Source organism: Phasianus colchicus, chromosome 6 (genome assembly GCF_987193195.1).
Source record: "Phasianus colchicus chromosome 6, bPhaCol1.hap1.1, whole genome shotgun sequence".
NCBI classification, from domain to species: domain Eukaryota; kingdom Metazoa; phylum Chordata; class Aves; order Galliformes; family Phasianidae; genus Phasianus; species Phasianus colchicus.
The window spans coordinates 25,757,815-25,779,662 of NC_143441.1; the positions used below are offsets into that span (position 1 = coordinate 25,757,815).

General features: G+C 41.3%; 2 protein-coding genes across 2 annotated transcripts in view; one reads left to right on the forward strand and one right to left on the reverse strand.

Annotated features, from left to right (window-relative positions):
- The window catches only part of AGMO (alkylglycerol monooxygenase), a 186,469-nt gene that overhangs the window by 115,424 nt on the left and 49,197 nt on the right, over positions 1–21,848 (forward strand). The window lies entirely within an intron of this gene.
- LOC149917503 (uncharacterized) lies at positions 14,355–21,220 on the reverse strand. Its single transcript, XM_090142728.1, has 2 exons — positions 18,854–21,220; positions 14,355–15,965 (listed from the first exon to the last, which is right to left on the reverse strand). Exons 1-2 carry the CDS (start codon positions 20,784–20,786, stop codon positions 14,590–14,592), a joined length of 3,309 nt encoding a protein of 1,102 aa, XP_089998854.1. The 5' UTR covers positions 20,787–21,220; the 3' UTR covers positions 14,355–14,589.

Genomic DNA, 21,848 nt, shown 5'->3' on the forward strand with positions numbered 1-21,848 from the left:
AAAAAATTAAACCTTTATCATTATCTTTCCTGACTGATATATGCAAGAAAACATTGACACTACCAACTATATAGAAAAGAAACGTATATAATATATAGTCTGAACTAAACTTCATTTATTAGCTTTCTACACGTGCACTTAGGTACATAGGTATGTACATAGAGGGGAGAAAAATAAATAGTACAGTGTCTGCATGTAAGAATGCATTAACAAAACAGAGGTTTCAGGAGAGAGCATAAAATAACTGAGTTGCTAGTGAGATGTAAGGAAACTGGGAGAATTTTTGAGGTGAGGAGGGAGACGAAAAAGTGATGAACCTGTGTGGAAAACATGTGATTAAAAGAAGAAAAAGCAACTTGATTTATCAGGAAAGTGATGTGGAAAAAGATATTGTTAAGTGATTTTGCTGTGACATATATTTCAGAATCAAACATTAATATTTATTCACAGGATTGTTCTCTTTGAAGTACTAACGGTGATAATAGTGAACAAACTGAAGTGAAAATTAAATTAACTCCTTGAGGAGTTTTATAACAGAAATTACGAAAAGCTAAAGAGCATTCAGAAGGAAGTTTATCTGAATTGGAAATTATACATATATTTTTTTCTTTTTTTTTTTAACTAGAGAGAATGAAAGTGTATAGGCAAACATGTACAGGGAAACTAAGTGGTACAAATGCCCTTCTAAAGAGTTCTTATTTTTTTTTAGTGACTACTACCCAGTGCATCAAACACTCAAATGAATGGTCCTGAAGTTTCACTATGGAGAAAAGTTGAGAGATATTTAATTAATGCAAAAAATACTATATCTGTGCTTTCAGAAGTATAAGACATTTTACACTGACTTGCGTTTCAGTGGATTATAGAACCATTAGCTTCATGACTAGAAGCTTAATGAAAAGAAGTGCAGCCCAAAGACTTTGAGATAATGGTTATAACATTTATTATGAAGTTTTGCATGTATTATTACTGTTTTAAAATAGCCATAATACTGACTGTGTGTGTTAGAGAAAAACATAACTTGGAAATGTTTGCATCTGACAGTGATCTATTTTAAGTAAAAGAAGAATATTGTTTAGAAGCTAGTAAGAAGTGTGAATATTGTGATTGGCTACTGCACCAAAACTTGCAGACAGGTAATATGTGGAGAGCAAATGAATTGCTACTGTGTAAGCTTAAAACTGTAGATGCAAAAACTAAAATAATATTTACCTATATATGGTATAATGAATCTTTATTGGCAATTGGTATTCACAGACTACTTGAAAGGTGGTATTGGCCAGACACAAGTTATTTGGCAGAGATCTTGCCGAGCATATATTTGCAGAGCCTGTCTGCATAAGGACGCTGGCAGGTTTACCCTGATTTCTATTCCAGGTGACAAATTTCTATCCAAGCATATGAGTGATCAAATATTTTCCACTGGAATCTGGGCACTGTAAAATTTTCTGAAGCTGAGTAGAAAAATTGCAGGATTTGCTTAAACTATAATAGCCTCTGCATACCAGTGTGATGGCAAAATATTTCCACTTGGACAGTATCAGGGTGAACTGTGCTGTATTGAATTAAACATTTTTCTGGAAGATTGATGATATTTTGTTGCCACTTGTCACTGGCATCCTTTCTTAGCCTAGAAGTTGTGATCACCGTACTCTTCAGTTAATATCAGTGAAAATTAAGCAATGGTAATGGGAAGCACTGCTGTACTAACGTTTTTCTACTGAAGCAAAGAACAGAGTCCAATCTAGACGAAAGCTATACCATAACCATGTTAGCTTATTTTTTTCCTATGCTAAGCCAATTAAGAAATAGAACAGTTTCCATTAGTTTATTTGTCTTTCCTGGAGCAATTACAATTGCTAAACTTTCCTAAACCGTACAAATGTGGTGTCTCCCCTCGTGACAGGTTGTTTAAATTTATAACTTAAGCTAGCATTTCCATCTCCAGTAAAAGCCAAACAGACATTTAATTATGGTGCGTGACGTTTCTGACTAAAATGGAGCCAAGAGAGCCTGTCAGACAGCCCTCATTGTTCATGAATTTTGAACAAATTGGAGATCAGTGGATTTATAGCCAGGTTTTTCTCTACTATTGTTTAAAATAGCACACATGGAAAACACGCCATGGGTGTGTTGTAATTCAGTTTTAATGATGTAACACTTGGTTTCAGTCACTCGTTGGAGGATTGCAGTAACACTGGTTTAGTGCTTCAGACATTGCATGTTCCTTAGCAATTATAGTCCAGCTTTCAATAATGGCTTTTGGCGGGATATCCACAAGTGAAGTCATAGCAATTTTGAAAAAGAGCTAATAAAAATACACCTGCCTTGTAGTGGAAAACGAGCCTTTAATATCTTTCTTTGAAGTTGAATGAAGCCCACAGCATTAACAAACAGATACCAGTATTATGATGCAGTAATCCATTCCCTCAGGGGAAGTCAGGGATTGAAATATGAAAGGTTGCTATTTTTTAGTCACTTATTATTTAGTCACCATAACATCATGAAGGAAGAATGGGAATAACAAGGTGATAATAAAAACTGGAAAGGAGTGTTAGCTGTAAAGACAGGAATATTTAAAGCAATCACAATCCATAATTCAGGGATGCTACAACTTAATTATTGTAATGGATCACTTATTAGTTTTCATTCCTTATTTAAATGCATATATTCAAATCCACTGTTATTAAAACAAAATATAGAATACTAAAACAGTATTGAAAGAATATATATTTCTTTCACAGTACCACAGTACTTCTCAGCGTTCTATACTATTTCTATTCTGGATCAGTTTAGCACTTGACACCATTTTTCACAGTCACTGAATATTTATTTAGCCATTAATAATCCTAATTTGGTTTTCTTCACCAGGAGATGTAGAATGGGTTCATTTTGTCCTTTTGCTATGTTCTTTTTTATATTCTTTTCTGATATACTTCACGTGTTTTGACTTCTTCCTCATTTTAGGAGGCATGTGTGGTTTAAGCCTAGTGGCGCCTACAGGCAAGTTATGTGTCTTTCTAAGGCAGACCATAATATAGTAGCTATACACAGTTGTTAAGTTATTAGCTTCTGTTTAGAAGAAGTGTAGCAAAATACATATTTTCAGTAAAAATGGCAGGAAAAAATCTGACCTCTTTAAATACTTCTAGAGTTAAAATAATAGGCAGATGATGTCTTTGCCTTAGTTTAACTGAATGGAAAATGTATCCAAGAATTCCCATATTAAAATGCATTTTTTAGGTATGATTACTGTGTTTGTAAGGAGCTTCTGGAATTACACTGTTAAAGACCTTGAGCCACAGAAGAAGTTGCAATGTAGCAAGAAATGCAGTACCGTTTCTCTTCTGTATTCCACATAACGCTCCATGATCTGCTATGGCACACTTGTCCCATCAGAGACAGCTGCGTTAGTCCTAAAGTAGTGAGCACTCCTGAAAAAACTTAAACCTAACTCAAATTAGGCTTATGGTTTTTCAGTGTGGTACATTAAACAGGTATTTGGTGATTGCCCTTGGAGGGGGAAAAAAATCATAAGGCTATAGATAGAACTGTCCCTCTGGCAGAATAATTTTTAGGTGGAAGGGAAGAGAGAATAAAATGAGTGGTATGTTATTGGCACAACAAAATTATTCTGAAAATCATCAGAGCTGCTTCCATATTAATCACTAGCTATAATTTATGAAAAGAAGGAATTTGACTGAAACCCAAAGCAGTTCAGGAATCTGCAGAATACAAATCTTACAACTAGACCTGCAATCTCAGCAATTGCAGAGGCTCTCTTTCTTAAAATAACTGAAGTTTGAACTATACACCTTTAGGGCTGGGTGTTACTTCTCTCCTCCTCACTCACACCCCCACCAGCATAGCAGGGTCCTAAGTGGAGAGGTTAAAGATAAAGGGCGCTTAACCCCATGCTGGCCTGATCAAATGCCATTCCCTGCTAACACAGGAAGCAACATTCATCAAAGGAGTATCACTTGAGTATAATCCTACAAAGACATGCACACATGCTTAACTTCACATTAATGGGACTCTTTAGATGCATGAAGTTAAGCATGTGTTTCAAATCTTTGCTGGATTGTACTCTGTATTTTCCTTTCCACTAACCTGATCCCTTTACACAAGGCAGTTAGCTTACTGGTCTGAAATGCTGGAAATTCTCTTTGGCCATGGAGAAGCTTTTATATGTCTGAATTTACTTACTGATCTCCCATATTCAACCTGGGTTTATAACTTTATTATATCTGTGGTTTCTATTTTTGTTTAAGGTTAATAACACATTTTTACAGATTTCAAGTATGGCTACTTTTTCAGATATAGTATTTATACATTTTTGTTTTTTCAAACAAATATCAAAATGATTAATAAACAAAAATCCAACTCAAACTTAAGAATGGCACAAGCATGCACTACTTATTATATAATAAATCCGAACCACAATCTTACATAATTATTTACCATAATATCACTAAAGGTACTATCTATTGTACTGATATATATTTTTTTTAATTGTATCATTTTGGGAGTTGAAGGTAGTGGGAAGAGTTGTTCAGTATTCATTTTAGTAAAATAATGTAAAAAAAAAAAAAAGAAAAAAAAAAAAGAATTGAAGCAAAAACATGTCAGTTGACTCGAGAAATAGAAGAATATAGTAAGTTTTCCAGCTACTACCTTATTTAATTTATAGTTACATTTAAGCATGCTCTGCCATCAGTGCTAGTCACAAACATTTTGTTGTGCCGAGTAAACCAGATCTATCAGGAAGCTGATCCGTCACACTACTTGCAAACTTCATAGTACTGTCACTCTGCATTTTACTGCTGCTCTTTTCTTTGTAGAACTCAAGTGTGTAATTTGCATCATTGCTCTGAAGGTAAATTGCTGTTGCTTCTTGACACCTGCCAGCACTGGTATTCATTTCAAGCTGTAAAGCTCTACTTTGAAATAAATTTTGGGAAACTCATTAAATGTTGTCAGCTATATTGTCCATACCAGCACAAAATAATATGGTTAAATATGTCTGGATTCTGTTTTCTATTAAAAAGTGAACAAAACTCTTTGCCAATGTTTTCCTGTATTTTAAAAGTATTTTCTAAAGCTAAATCCACTGATTTTTTACCAGTTATGCACATGCTGTTTTTCCCATATGTTCCTATATCAAGAGTATGTTCAGTTTCTGTTTTTGTACTTAGGAAGTTCAACATCCAATTAAAGGATTAACTGGGCCAATTCTGAAAAGGACTCTAAATGTGAAATTCTCCTAGGTTCTGTTATTTCCATGTTCATACGTAAACTAATTTTAACCATACTACTGCAGCATAGTGCTTGAAGTCAGTAGAACCTGAGTTTTGACCCTAACTGGTCCTGGATAGCTCCCAGTTATTTCAGAGGCATGGACTGTAAATATCTGAGGAAATAATTTAAGTGTGGGAGTGGCATAAGTGCTTACGATCACTGCATTACTCATTTCTAACAGGAATCTCCTCTGCCCTGTGAAGCAGATTTATCTTCCACCTTTAGGCAGACCATATCTAAGCAAAGCTGGGTTAAGATCTGTCATAATGAAGATGATCTCTGCGAATCTGAACTATTAAAGGTGTTTTTAATTGTATGTAACCAGCATATGATTTCAGCTGAAGCGTATACAAATTAATATTATTGTGGTGTTAATAATGTTTTGGGTTTTTTTTTTCAGAAGCTTGTAGGAAGTGCACTAGAGGATGAAAACCACTGTTATCATAAGCTCAGTGTGCCCTTCATACTTGTATTCTAGAGTCCATTTAAGAGGAAGTATTTAAAATACTTTTTTCCACAATGGATGCTAAATACAAAATAGTAATGCCTTGCCAGATAACTGTTATCATAACACCTTTTTTCTTGAACCTTCACTAACTTCAATCACAGAGAGTTCAAACTCCTTGCCTAATATTTAGCTCCCTTAAAATTCTTGCTCCTGACTGCATGGAGTCAGTCTTTCATCGACTCCAGTTTAATCAGAGAGGTCCGTCTTGAGCCTATGCCTGAATGTTTGTATGTGAGTTCATTCTATCCAGTCACTCCTTTCTTTCACTGAACTGATCTCTTAAGTCACTGTTCTGTCTAAGCAGATGATTTTCAGCCAAAGTTATATTAAGAATTCTCAAGGAGGGATTTATGACCTCCATAACACTGGGCTTGGGAGTGCTTTATTATGGCTAATAGAAAGTCTTGAAAGAAGGTAGCAAGTAGAAAAGATGTGACAAGAACCGAATTTGTCTTAACTGTTGCATGAATAGCTACTAGACACATTATGGAAGGGAAATTCTATATTGAAAATCTAGTAGTTGCCTAGTGAGAAAGCATTAAAACTTGCAAAATAAGATACAAAAATTTTTCTACTGTTTATTAGTAACTGTGCGTACAATTTTGCATGCATGTCTAACCTCAGTCCCATCATGTTTGCCACTGAACTTGATCAAGTCTGTTTAAAGCATTGCATTTTCTTGGATCTCCAAAGTAAAATCTCTGCCATCTATCCCAATCAATTGAATCTAGGTGTAAGAGTGTGGGGTAAGGAGGAACAAAGCTCCCTATTGTTGCTTTTTCAGTTATAAATCAGATAACTTTTTAATGTTTTACATGTAGACTGGTATAAATCTCAATGTTTTCACTTTTCTGTATGTGCTATAGGTTACACTTGACTGTCTGACAGAATGCTGTCAAAGTAAATGACCATATTAATCACCATTCAGTAAGTAAAAATTGAATAGGGATGCGAAATTCATTAGATGCTCCACAGAATAATATACTCCTATACATCTATCTCAGTTATGGTTGTTTAGATACATAAATAAATCTTTTCCATGCACTGTGGAAGTATGAAAGTAAATTGCCATTTTTAATTAAATTCATGTTAGTAAGCTAGTGTATATTTCAGTATCTGAAGTGTGCATGTTTTGGTACTGTTTTTATGCTATTGACTTAAATGTCAGTGTTCTCTAGTCACCTAAAACTGGGTAATAATAAAAGTGAAATTATTCCATTAATTCTAGTTTTGAACTTTTTTATACCTCTTCCCAGTGTTGTGAACCCAAGGGAAAACAATTCCTTTATTAAGTCTGAAGCCTAAAATTCCACTGCCACAGCTTTTAAGAGGATTTTAGAAAATGAAGAACCCCACCTACAAGAGAAGCTGAAGAAGGGAAAAATAGCCAGTTTACAGGCCTTGTGGGATTAATAAATCTTCCTATATTCCTTGGAATCCCATTGAACTAAAGTTACAGTGAGGCCATAGAGACAAAGGTCTTATGCCTCTTGCTTTCCTGATCAAAGTGGAAAATACAATATTTTGGAGAGCAATTTTTTTTCCCCCATCATAGATGTACCTCTAAATTGCTATGCCAAAATTTGTTTAATAGATGGAAACTTTGGAATTTCAGGTTAACAAATTAATTTTCCAAATAAAATATTAAATCAATGGCAGTGGTTTTGAAACTGCATCAGTTAGGACTTCTTACATATTGAAAGCACATATTTTTGTGTCAGTATGGGAGAATTTGGAAAATTGTCCAGTCAAAAATATATACTGTTTTTTGTCCATGTTGGAAAAGAGGTTGTTGAATGGTGAAGGTAGAATTAAAGAACTTGCTTCTACTTAGACCTTATTTTATCTGAGGATTAATATGATGGTATGAGCCTTGCCATGTGACAGTGTCAGAAGAAATAATCTCCAAATACAGTGTGAGGGTTGGCTGAAACTAGCTGGGAAGGACAGAAGGGAAGGGAAAGTCAGTTGAGAATAACTGTTTGAGATGAGGTGTGTGTGTGTGAGGGGGGAAGACACTTTTGATAAGAATAACCATTTCAAAAATACTGCAAGCTTGCCACAATTTGAAGACAAATAAAGAAGGGTGGGGATGTAGAATGAGGCTGGCAAGGAAACAAGAAAAGAAAAAAATTCCAATAGAAAAACAATATTTATAGTCCAACAGGAGAAGAGGAAATGAACAATAAAAGCATAGCGCTTGTGAAATGAGTTGAAAGGAGAATGTATAGAAGGGTAAACTAAGATAAAGCCCTCACTTTATGCAATGCAAAGGGTGGTGAAAGAGGAGTATTCCTGAATGTAAAAGGGTGTGGGCATAACTGATGTGTTCAGCTGTGTGCCCACCTGCTTTGCCAAGATGGCAGTAAAGAAAAGGGGGAATTTTGTTATTTTTGCTTGTGAAAGCGGGGCCTTCTTTTCAGCTAAAGGCCATATATCAAAACATAGTCATTTCTGTGAGGTATTCTTGAGTGTGATTTGGTGTAATGGCATCTAATTTAAGTCATCACAATAAAATATTGGAGCTAGCCCCAAGAGATTTATACAGGCTTTGTCCTATCATCTTCTATTAGCATGTGTAAGTTGCTAAAGGCTGTGGGAACTACAAGTAGATTGAAAATGAAATAAAGCTTGGATCCAACCTAAAGGATCTAGTGGTTCCTTCCACAGTAAACTGAAGCCCCTCTTTCCCACAGCCAAAATGTGTCAACTTATGTCTTCATAAAATAATTGCTTTATTGCATATAAATTTAATTACAGTTCTTTAAAGAAAGCTCTGTCTAACAATAGCTGTTTTGTTAATGTTGCTGGTGATTAGTTCACGAAGTTATTTGTTTGTTCCAATGTAACACGTACTCTAAACATTTGCACAATGACAGTGCTTTGAGACATCCTTGCAGCCAAGACAAAGAGCAAATTACGAATCAAATTACGGAAGCAAATTATTTTCAGATTTGATATATGATGAACTTCTCAGGGAATGTGCTATGTGCATTTTCATAAAAATTTGTCTTAGAGACTTCAAACAAAGATTTAATTCTTTGCAATATATTTTAGCAATTCTACTGTATTTAGTGAATAGGATTATAAAACAAATCATGAAAATATATGGTGCTAAGTGTCTTCTTTCTAGTCAAAGTTATAGTAAAATACATCCATCAAACCACTGACATCTTCTTCCCCTTCAGCTGAAGTGTGGTGAACCGTTTGTTAAATCACCAAGAAATGTTTTGAAAATCAAAGGTAGAGACAAGAAGGTCATTCATGGCTATTTACTTCCTACTGAAATGAACACCCAGGAATGTTATTTGTCATGAATAAGTTAAAAAATATAGATGAATGGATAAAACAAAAGAATGGGGAGATGAATGGATAAAACAAAAGAAAACACAGATATAAACCTAAAAATTGCATGACTGTGTTTATGTATATGCATGTAATATGCACAAAATTAAAATATATGTTTATATATTTAACAAGCATAATGATATACACACGTTGTACATTATATTCTCTGGTGTACAGCATGTAGTATACATTATTTATCAGAGGAAACACACGGAAAAAGAATTACTTTTTGACTTCTGCATGATAAACAAGATTATCAGTCTTCATTTTTCTTGCCTTTTGATTTATATTACTTTGAGTTTGTTTACATCTCCCAAAAATACCGAAATAGAAGTGGTATCACAAATTGCTAGTGCAATTATGTAAATATGCACTACAGGCTCAAAGCAAATGTTTGTAGTCATATTAGCTTTGACGGTACTATGATTAAGACAATAAAATCCTTGAAAACTAATTATTAAGAATTAAGTAGTTTTTAGGGTCTTGCAAAAGAAACTGCTCTGATCCCTTTACTAAAAATCACAAACAACTTTTTCTACTTTGTAGTGTCTTCTAGCCTTCAGAGATGCAAAACAGGATTATCATAAATTAGAAAAGAAAAATCCCTAAAGTAATATGTGCTTTTATTTTTACTATTTAAAAATCACATTTTTTTTCCCCATCAAATTCTCTGACTTTTGAATTTAAAAGGGCTGCTTTACAAACTTCTCAAGTGGTAAGGCTCTCTTGTTAACTCATTTGGCAGCGAGAAATAGCTGGTTGTGTAGTTTATATATGTTTGCATTGCCAGGTTTCATGATAGATTTTTGCTTTATTAGTGTAATGAAATGAACACACACGGAAGAACAAATGAAAATGTTCAAAACTGAAGTTAATATGTCCTATGGTGACCCTCCCCCCCCCCCCCCCCCAGGCTGTGTTTGATGACAAAATGTGGCTTTAAAGCCAAATACAGTAAAAACATAAAGTTTTAAGAAAGGTTGTAGTCCAAATATAGCAGAAAAGGTAAACAGAAATCAATGGTTTTCTACATACAAAGCAAAAAAGCGGAGGGGAAAGGATAGACTGAATTTCAAATCAGATATTTGTACTGAACTGTGGTTAGGGGGTCTGATGGGACAGAAGGAATAATGTTACAAAAGTTCAAGAATAAACTAGAAAGATTTGTGGAAGAAGCTGTGAAAGGTTTTTTGTCTATAGCTGGTTCAGGCATTCCTTGAGCAGAAAGGTCTTGGCAACTTAAGATGTGTGATGCTAAATCTAATTTGATTGATTTTTTTTTTTTTTTTTTTTTTTTTGCATAAAATATGATCATTACTTTTTTTTTTTTTTTTTAACCAGCATGCAGCTGGAAGGAAGAAGTTCTAATGTAGGGTCACAGGACTGTAGGTTTTTCTTTGTTTGAACTCGAAATATCAGTTTTCCATTGAACTTGGATTTTTTTTATTTTATGTTTGCAATTAAGGATGATATAATTAATTCTTAGTAGGTATCTGCTGGTAATACATAAATTTATGTGTTATTCAATGCAGACCAGCCACCCATGATCAGAGTTAAACAGAAAAAAATGGAGGAAATTTTTTAGTGATTCCAGAAACAAACAAACAATAACAAAAACCCAACAACTTAAGCCCAAACTGATTTCTGTAGGAAATTGATATCCAGTTTACATAGTAATGAAGCACAATTTGCAAATATGGATGGATGCATCAGTATTTCAAACAGAGATGTGAACTTTGTTTACTATTATGCTTACAGTAAAGTTTATGGAAAATGTACAGGTACATATTAATATTTCATGTATGTATGTTAACTAAAAGAAGCTTTTATTTGGAATTGAAAGCTATAACTTTGTTATCAGATGGATCCATAGATAACTAGGTTATTTCCTAATGTCAGGAATAACACCCATATACTTATGTCACTCTGCCAGTAATGATTTCTGTTTATTTCCATGGAAACTACAGCAGATAGAGGACAATGACAGTATTTGAAAGAGTAAATTCTCAGCTGCAGAACACTGTTTTTCAGAATTGTTACTACCATTAGCTGTGCATTTTCTCCATGGATGAATAAGAGCCTGCATGGCACACTCAAAAATCTATATGGCTGTCTGGAACATGGCTTGTCTTTCATGTCACTGTCACTACTGCTGAAAACAAACTATCCACCACCTCACTGTACTCATATCCCCTATTTGGTCTCCATAACTGTTCAGCAAGTGTCAGAGAATGGCAGTGGGTGAATTTTTTTCCTGCATGGCAGAATTCAGTTATACACCTTTGCTTCAAATGCACTTCCATGTCATCGCCATTCTGTCAGTACTCTTCTACTGCCATCTGTCACACACCTACCACATTGGTGGGAAGGTTCAACCTCTACTGCCATACCACCAATATCTGCCTATGACATTGTGGGCCAACATAATAAAATAGGAGGCATTACTTAGTAGAGTCCTTGTAAAAGAAACTTCTGCACGTTTTCATCTGCTTAAGTGAAGTTACAGATACTGTAGATTTGCTGTCAAGCTGCAGACGGTTTAGGTAATAGTGACAGGAATGATTCCATGACTGTCTTCCAAAATCTTGGTATGACTGATCTCCTGGAAACACTTTCCACAACCCTTGGAGAGCTGAGAGTAAGGGAATTCCAGGGGCCGAGGCAAAGCAGGAAATTCTGCTGGCTTCCAGGGTCCTGCTGCTCCAGGGCGAGACAGAATTTAGCTGTTAGTATTTAGTAGCTTTATCACAGGGGAACCTGGCAGTTTCAGCCTTGGCTGTCTTCCTTGGCTAAAAAGCTTTAGAGGCACCACTGTGTGCAGCAGATGGGAGGCAGGATCAGGGATACATAAACAACACTGTGATTGCCCTCTAGCCCCATGCTGATTTCTCTATCAATCAAGAAGAGAACAGATACTTTGGCTAACCACACTCCTAGGGGTTCAAGGACACCTAAAATTCATTACAAATAGTAAACAAAATAGGGAACACTAAACAAATAAAAATAATAATAATAAAAATCACTAAGTTTTCTTTGGCCCTCTTTGTTTCCCTTTTTTTATAAGAGCTTCCACAGACCAAGAACCTTCAGCCAATTATTACAGCTGTTGCAAATTCCATTGTTTGGCAACCACCTTGTTTCTCTTCTGAGATGCATTAAAAAAAAAAAAAAAAGGAGAGGGAAAATACTGTTATATGAATGGCACAATGCAAGGCTTTTGGTGAAATATCATATTAATATGCTGCAGTCAGGTCAGTGCTATGTTACTTTAGTGCCTAAGCTAATGCTTTCTCAGGCAGCAGATGGTCTTTGCCCTTGTGAACAAATACTTTATTTATTGACGGCTTTTTACAAACTTCAGATATTTTCTTAAGGAAAATAATATCTTCTGTGCTCTACAGCAGTGTGAGATAGTTCTTCTAACTTTTGTTAAAACCTTTGGATGCTTAAAAAGGAAAATTAATGTTCAGTGAATATCATCCACTGCATTTATGTGAGCAGTGGTCCTGCACCAGTGAATGCTTTTCCTGTATTTGTGTTCTATTGTGTTCTACCCCATACACGTTCACCCCATGAACTCATCTCCCTCTTTGTTTCCTTCCCATTTACTTTAGGCCTTGCTGTTGTATCATCAGGTCCTCCTCGTGTCCCATGACTATTTCTCTCCTTACCATATGAACAGCAATATCGGATACTGAAGAAATGGAACAGGTCTACCCCTCATGCAGTACTGACTATGACAGAGAACTGCAGGTTCACAGAAACAGGATAAGTGAGATGATGTGATAGAATTAGTAGGGAGAGATGCTGGGCTGAATGAATGGCTGAAAAAGCCTCCAGTCCTTTTCCATCCCAATGTCAGGTCAGTAATTCTTCCTAATTTAACTACCATTGTGGCAGATGTATTTCCAATCTATTCCTTCAGTGGCGGTCACTTCCCAGGCTAGTTCTTCTCACAATTTCAAAAGTTACCAAGCTTGAATTAGCCTTGTTATCTCTTGTCCTATCCTGTGTGGATGTTCTTTGATTGAGTTTATTTTTTAAAGAATTCTACGTGTTATGCATTATGTGAGGATTTCTGGGGATTAATATACGTTTATATATATATCTGTTTGTAAATTGTTTGACCTTTTCTTAAAGCATGTTCCACGTATTTCCTGTTCATTTTGTCATGCATTTGGAATCAAGAGAAGTTTGTGATTTAGAGAAAATTATGGCTTAATATTCTTTCTCAATAAGGAAATTTACTTTTTGTTTTACATGTACGTTCTTAATACTGTTTCTTTTAAGTCCCTGACAACTGTTTTCCCCTTAGATAATTTTTTCTTCATATCTTTTTACCAAATTTTAGATGTTTTTAAGTTTATTGAGAGCTTCTATTCTCTTTTTCTCTTAATCCTTCCTCCTATCCCAATCATCACAAGGTAATATTTCATGGTTACTGTGACTCAGGTTAACAAGTTATATTTTGATATTCTCATTGTGTTCCCTTCAGAATAAATATGGAGGATCATTCCTTCTTTTTACATTAATGCTTTCTGATCAATTATCACAGAGTAGTAAAAGAGCTTACTGGACAGGCTAGATCTTTCTTAATATTCCAACTCCCTCACCGTTTGACCTCCCTTCCCCCTCCCCCCTCAAAAAAACCCACATGATATTCACAATCTTATATATGTTGCTCCAAAAGTAATGCCCCCTATTTATTCCCATGGATACTGAAAGAGATGCAAAGAGCGCAATTCAACTATTTGATAGAGCAGATTCTCAGCTACAATACGCTATTTTTCAACAGTCATCACTGTTATCCAGTTTGCTTGAATGGGCTGATTGAAATGGTTTGTTGCTATGTGCTATGCACAGATAGCTGGTATGACAGCTGTCTATGGCCATTCAGAATATGACTTGTCTTTCAGGTTTTTATTGCCACTGCTGAAACACATCCCACCACCTTACTGTGCTCAAATCCATTGTTTGGACTCCATAAACATTCTGCAATCAGCGGGTGTAATTTTTTCTACAGGAAGAATTTTAATGATACATCTTTGCTTCATACATACTTCCACATCAGATGCCATTTTGTCAGACTGCCCTGTTGTAGTAGTCTCTCATTGCTCGTCCTCTGCCGACCGAGGGCGCCACTTGCCAGCGAAACCGACCCCAACCGGGCCGGGGCCAAATGCTCACACAGACCCCAGAGTGTGTGAGGCAAAATGGCGTTTATTAAAATGTGGTAGGCACTTAAATATTCTTGTCCCGCTTTGTCCACACCCCTTGCTTACCTGCTGTCCTATTGTGGGGCAGCGTTTGGCAAGCCCTGAGCATAGGAAACCTGACCCCGTCACATACCGTTTCCTCGCCACGCCTACTACATTTCCCCCTCCCTATGCTCAGGAATATCCCGTAACAGCGCGATCGCAACGCGAGTACATCTCTCACAACTGTTCCTTCGTTTTGTGATACAGAATCCGTTGGTCCATAACTTGCCACATGATCCTTGTGAGGCAATTCTGGAAACACATGATTATGCACGGCAAAATGGCCGCAATACAAATTATTGCGAGCAATACTAGCGCAACTACCTTAATAATTTTCGCAACCCATCCTCCAAAGCTGCCAAACACACTTCTCAGCCAGTCCCCGATGGGGTCGTCCTCCACTTGGATCTTCTCCGTATGGTCTCGCAGGGCTTTCAGCGCTTTATGGATGGATACACTGTGGTCGCTAAGATTGAAGCAACACATTCCTTCTAGGTCTTCACATCCATGCCCCTGTGCCAGGAGCAAGAAGTCGATGGCTGCTCTGTTTTGCAGCACCGCATGCCGAATGCTGTTTGTGTCTTCTAGCATCGCATTCAATATTAATGTTGTTAAATTCGCCTGCTTAGCTGACCAACATGCTAGGCGTTCTATCTGAGCCAAGCTCTGTGCTGCAGCAACCCCAGGGGCGAAAAATGATGCGAATATCCGTGCTGTGGCACTCCATAACTCTACCTCATCGTTACAATTCTCCGGGAGAGGGCTCGAACGCTTTCGGCGACGATGGTGACCCGTGATGCTCGGGCCATACTGCATCCATGTCGTGAAATTCGGAGACAGTAATGTCAGTTCCCCTAGGTAACAGGGTCCTCCTAAGGCATTGTGCGGGATGCCCTGCCAGGCTCTATCCCCACAAATCAAGAAGATTCCAGGGGGCAACGCCTTAGCCGTTTTGTTATTCCATAGCACCTCATTGACCCCCCGTTTGAAAGTGAACCCATACCCATAAAAGTCCCAAACTGCCGTACAATTAAATGAGGATCTACCGCTAGATTTAGAAAGGACCCCCCCCTTTGACAAGCAGGTTGTATTGCGCCCTGTGAAGACCCGTGTTTCATTTTTGGTATACCCGCAATAACCCGAAGTAATGGAGAAAGCCTCCGTGTTCACAGGACTGACCACAGTCCAAGAGGTCTCGTTGTATGGCTTCAGCCGCGGATCTGTGCCTGCCCACCGGGCAATTAAGGCCTGCAGTTGTCCTTTCAATCCCTCGGAGCTGTCGAATACCCCATCAAACAAGTCGCAGGTAATAAAGTTACTTTCCTTCCAGCACACTGACCCAAAGGTAATACAGGTACGCGTGCCATTATGCGACCCATTTCGTACCTTCTGCGACCCCAAGATATCTAATTCTTGTGGATCCCATGGGAGAGACACATTCAGAGATTTTATCAAACATGCCGTTTGGCTTGCTAGATCGGTGTCGTTACGGCAAGCAGAATGGTTTGTGGTGTACCTCGCAAAGGCTTCTAACGTGTATTGAGGGATACCTACTAGGCAGGTGCGAAAAGGCGATGTTGCCGATTGTAAACTAAGGCAAAAGTCATTTTGGCCCGTCTTATTTGCCCAAGTAACCCATAAATTCCCTGGCTGCGATATGAGGTGAGCACACTCCGACCCCTGCACCGAAAGAACGACCACAAGGCTTATACTGAGAAGGAAGACACAATTTCTCGTTGGCTGCATCCTCGGTTGCGTCCTTACCCTGGCCGACATTCTTCCTTCCGACTGACCAAGTTTCCCTCCGGATGGCTCCATAACACTCCGTTCCTGCAAGAAACTCAGTGTCCCCCGTTACTGGTCCTTCTCAGACAAGTCAGGTTTTACCTTCCTAGCTGGCACCCAGATGACGGTCCCAGTGTCTGCATTCCGCACTGCTGCGTACCCCCTACCCCAGACTAAAACTTTCCAGCCTGACTCCCATGTCCCCGTCTCTGTCTTAACTTTCACTGGGGGGCCCTCTTCTAGGACAGTAGGCCGCCAGTGGCTCTCCACCGGGGTCCGTCTGGCATTTCCCCGTTCAAAGTGATTAAGGGAAAACAAAGCTTTCGCTAGTATCTCTGGGTGTCTTGATACAGGGATCTTGTTCTTGTATCCCTCCCCCTCCCTAAGAACCGCAATCTTCTCTTTGAGCAAACGGTTGGCTCTCTCCACGATGGCTTGCCCTTGTGAATTCCCTGGAATACCTGTAACGTGTCTGATCTCCCAGGACGCAAGCCAGCGCTGTGTGGAGTGCGATGTGAAGCAGGACCCATTGTCCGTTTTGATCTGCTCTGGTAGCCCAAGGGTTGCGATTGCCACCGCCCAATGGGATTGGGCTGCAGTAGAGCTAGTCTTCGCGTGTTGCGTGGCCACAATCATGGTCGATGCCGTGTCCACAGTGACTGCTAACCATGGCCTTGGGGAAAGACTCGGCTCCCAGGTGAAGTCTGTCTGCCAAATCTGCCGCGGTTCTAGGCCTCGAGGGTTTACTCCAGCCCCTATAGCTGGGGCCGTGTTGCAGTGAGGACAGGCCCTCACCACATCCCTCGCAGATGCAACAGGAATGTCGCAGGCGCGAGCCAGTGCTCTCGCCCCGATATGGAGCCTAGTATGGAGGTCTTTCGCCTTTCTCAATGTGAAGACTCGAATACCTGCCGCGGCATCTGCCTTGGCGTTACCCTCCGTGAAGAATCCTGGTACCTCCGAATGACTTCTCACATGTAAAATTGCTATAGGCTCCACTCGGGTGCTCAGAGCATCTTCTAAAATAAGCGCTGCTTCCGTACTAGGGATACCTTCTTGGCCCATTTTCAAAGCGAGCTTAGCCGCAAAAGCTGAATCTGTGACTATGTTGCAGGGAAGGGAAGGCCAATAAGCGATTGCCATCGCAACAGCCCTGACCTCAAGCATCTGGACACTGGCACTAGGATCTGTGAAGATTGTGGACTCCCAGCGGCCATTTGTTTCCCACACCACCGCCCCTTGGCCTGTTGATGATGACGCATCAGTAAACAGGGTAGGCCCTTCCACGGGCGAGTCTTGCACCCTACACCGCAGGGACAAGCTTAAAGGCCTGGCCAGTTCGAAGATGGGGAGGGAGGTGCAATACCTAATGGACGCCCCTGTCCCCTCCAGGGCGAGCACAATTGCATCCGGGAATGGCTGAGTATCCCGGAAGGACGATGGAAGGAAGATGGTTGCCGGCTCCTTGCCGAAGACGTGAACGACGGTATTCCGGCTCTTTCGCAAAAGCCGAGCCAGTATTTCTAGCCACTCAGAGAAGGCTCGAGATGGCTGGACAGAGAAATGCCACCACAGTGGTTTTGGCCTTGCGTCAAGGTCGTGGCCTATAACTGCCGCCGCCCCTTTTTCGCATCGGCACACGGCCACTTCCAGCCCTTCATCTGGATTGTATCGCGACAGAGCGGATTGCATGCAGGAACCAATTATCTCTTTCCACGCCTCCTCCATTTCTGGTGTGAATGACCGCGGGTCATTCGGGTCAGAGCCCTTAAGCTGCTCATAGAAGGGCTGCATGAGGCGCGGGGGAATCGCCAAGGCTCCCCGCACCCATTGGAGGGCTCCAACGAGCTTCTGCACGTCCCACAGGTTACGCACTCGGGGCGCGATATTGATACCAGCTGGGGTAGTTGTCGTTGACCCCAACCGATATCCTAAAAACTGCACTCCACTCCCCCTCTGAATTTTTTCCCCTGCAATCGAGAAGCCCGCGGATGTCAGGGAAGCTATCACCTGTGTTTCTAGAGCTTGGAGTTCCTGCGAGGTTGCAGAGGCTAGCAGCAGGTCGTCCATATAATGCATCAAAAGGGACCGTTCCAATGTCTGCCGGACAGGGTTTAAGACCCTATCCACTACTAGCTGGCAAATCGTGGGAGAGCAGGCCATACCCTGCGGAAGAACCTTCCATTGATACCGCTGGGTTGGGCCTTGGTTGTTGGGAGCTGGGACCGAAAATGCGAAGGCTTCCCGGTCCTCTTTGGCAAGGGGTATAGAGAAAAAGCAGTCCTTCAGGTCGATAACCACCACCCCCCAACCCTCGGGGACAGCCGACAAAACAGGGGCTCCTTGTTGGACTGTACCGAAGGGTATTAGCTGGGAATTGACTGCACGCAAGTCATGTAACAAGCGGTATCGACCCGATCGTTTTTTTATGACGAACACCGGGGTGTTCCACGGGCTAAGCGAGGGTTCTATATGCCCCAAACGGAGCTCTTGTGAAACTAATGCTTTAAGCGCTTCAAGCTTTTCAACCGGCAAGGGCCACTGATCTACCCAGACAGGTCGCACGTCCTGCCTCCAGCGCAGCGGGATTGCATAGCGCGCTGATAACCGGCAGACAGTGGCCCCCTCTATAAATTTGTTATCCGAGCAGACACACTCCGCAGGTAATCTCGCCCCAACAGGGTTCCCGGTACCTGCGCTACCAGCGGGGTCAGCAGGACGGGCTTCTCCAGGGAACCATCTCTGTTGACCACGATTATCTCGATCTGCTTGGCTGACCTCCGCGTTGGAGCAGTTCCCCCCACTCCCGCTATAGTTTGAGTGGCCCCCGTTGGCCACGTGGGCGGCCAGTCGGACTCCGCAAAAACCGTCACATCCGCTCCTGAGTCCACCAGGGCGGTAAGGAAAATAGATCGCGGCCCTGGGGAGCCAGCGGGAAGCTCCGTAATTGCGGCTGTAATCTTCACCAAGGGGCGCTCCCCGCAGCTCAACGATAGCGCAGCTAGTGGCAGGCCTAGATCCAAAGCCCGCCTTTCCTGAGAATCCCGTGAATCGTAAGAGGGACCCTCATCCCCCCTACCTCGAGATCGCAGCCCACGAGCTCTACATTGCGGTGCAGTGTGACCTCTCCTCCCGCACATTTGGCACACTATACCCCCGTTGCTCTTACACTGTGCCTTAAAATGACCTAATTGACCGCACCTGAAGCATGGCCCAGGCGGGCGATCTGGACTCTGCCGCCCGGCAACCCCATGCGCTAGCATCACCTCAGCTACCGCTGCAGCAACCTCGCTTGCCACTGATGATTGAGACTTTTGCTTGTCCATCACATACTTAAGGACCTCACCGGGGGTGTGGAACCTGTCTGGCGCCGCCCGTAATAGAGCCCGTACGTCCGAGCTCGACTTTTGATAGAGGCAATCCAGGATCACGGGGCCGTGCACTGCCCTAGGCAGCTCCGATCCCTCCACTGCCTTGATCAACCTATCCGCAAAATCCTGGAAGGATTCAATGGGACCTTGTGCAATCTCCGTCCACGGAGTAGACGGCTCAGCATTTCTTGCGAGCCTTCTGAACGCCTCAAGGGCAGCGTCTGTAGTGGCTATTAGTTCCCCGGGCCTCAGCTCCGCAAGCTGGGCATGTGCGGTGATCATACCCGGCGTACTACCCGTCAATCTCTGCAGGTTAGATGCGTGAAGCGGATTCCCCTGATCGTTCTGGGCTGTAACCAGCATTTGTCTAAGTCTAGCCTGCCATTCCTCCTTCCAAAGCGTATACTGCACCGGTTTCAAAATCATGCGCATCAGATTCTCAATATCGTATGGTAACAGGGGTCCCGGCAATATTAATGTCTCCAAGGCGTTCATTGTCAGGGGGGACTTCAATCCTTTCTTTTCAACTGCCTCAAGCACCCTCGCTATCGCTTTCGGGTCCAGCGGGACCCAGATCGGGTTATCATCATCGGAAATCACTACCGGAAATGCCTCCGGGTTCGCAAGGCCCCGGTCTTGTGCCTCCTCCTTTACTTTAGCCCAATCAGTCAGCAGACGCCCGTCCCTCCCCCCTTTGGGACGAAGCCCCGCCCTTGCCTTTTCTTCCTCCAAAGAAGGATATAGCGACCGCGGAGGGTAGGGCGGGGGCGGAGCGGGCGGAGTGGGCGGAGTGGGCGGAGCGGTTGGTAGACATGCGGTCGGGAGTTCCTCTTCCCCGCCCTTCGCCGCGGCGACCGTCGCCATCTTGTCCGCCACGCTTTGGTCGTCAGTACTGCAAGGTAGCAAAGACCCGCCCCCCGGAGCCCTTTCCACCCCTTTTTCCACCTTAAGCTTACCCTCCTCTTTAGCCGCCTTAAGGGCTCCAAGTATCAAGCCCCAGGTTTTAAGTTCAGCAGCCTTTTGGTTATTCATGGCGCGTTGGCATAAAGCCGAGGTGAGCGAATCCCACCTACCCGAATCCAGCACTTGCTGAGGGGAGTCCAGCTCCCCTCCCTTTTTTAAAACCGAAAGCACCGCGGCTACCTCCTTCTTTGAAGGGGTATTTTTGCCGCAGTAGTCCTTACAAAACTGCAAAAGTACCTTAATAATCTGTTCCATGGTTACACACGCGACCTGCCGCCACTTCACAGGCTCTTCTCCGCGATGTGTCTTCCGTGAGCGACCTGCCGCCACTCCGCAGGCTCTTCTCCGCTTCACGGGCACGCCGGGTGGTTAACCCTCGATAGGCAGATCACGTCGGGGTCACCACTTGTTGTAGTAGTCTCTCATTGCTCGTCCTCTGCCGACCGAGGGCGCCACTTGCCAGCGAAACCGACCCCAACCGGGCCGGGGCCAAATGCTCACACAGACCCCAGAGTGTGTGAGGCAAAATGGCGTTTATTAAAATGTGGTAGGCACTTAAATATTCTTGTCCCGCTTTGTCCACACCCCTTGCTTACCTGCTGTCCTATTGTGGGGCAGCGTTTGGCAAGCCCTGAGCATAGGAAACCTGACCCCGTCACATACCGTTTCCTCGCCACGCCTACTACACTGCCCCTCTGCTGCTATGTGTCACATGGCAATAACATGTAATGGTCTATTGATGGGAAAGTTCAGCCTCTCCTGTCATACCACCAACATCTGCCTCTGATGTTGTGGGCCAGCATAATAAAATAGGAGGCATTACTTTCCAGTGCAACCCTTGTACATTCTTGAACATTCTTGTATCATGGATTTTAACAGTTGCTCCTATAAAACTTCATATTCAATGAAATTAATTATTAAGCAGAAGAGATACTAAATATAATTTTCATTAATGCCAACTTGATATTGGCTAGAGGTATATGCAAAACTCACTCAAAATAAAAATACAGGCTTTCATGAAAGTTTGGTATCTCACTGAGTAATTTTCTTGTTTCCCCGAGCAAAGGCATCAGATTTTCATATATGTTCCAAATACTTGCAGTTTTCTGTTCCTTTTAAAAAAAATAAGTTAAATGTATAAGGTAAACTAAAATGTTACTCAAGAGAAGATGTATTACCATCTGATTTTGAATTTAATTTTCTAACATTATGTTATAAGCAGTAAGAAGAAAATCAAATGAGAATCTATTAATTGGCTTTATCACAAAGTCTGTAAAAATAATTACTGAAGCAGAAATCTTTAAGACTGTGTAGTAT

Excerpts from the sequence above, each read along its gene's own strand:
- LOC149917503 (XM_090142728.1), bottom strand. The coding sequence starts at position 20,786 with ATGGAACAGATTATTAAGGTACTTTTGCAGTTTTGTAAGGACTACTGC. Across the intron at positions 15,966-18,853 it reads GGGGCGAGATTACCTGCGGA|TAGGTATCCCTCAATACACG; the intron begins GTGTGTCTGCTC and ends GCACCTGCCTAG.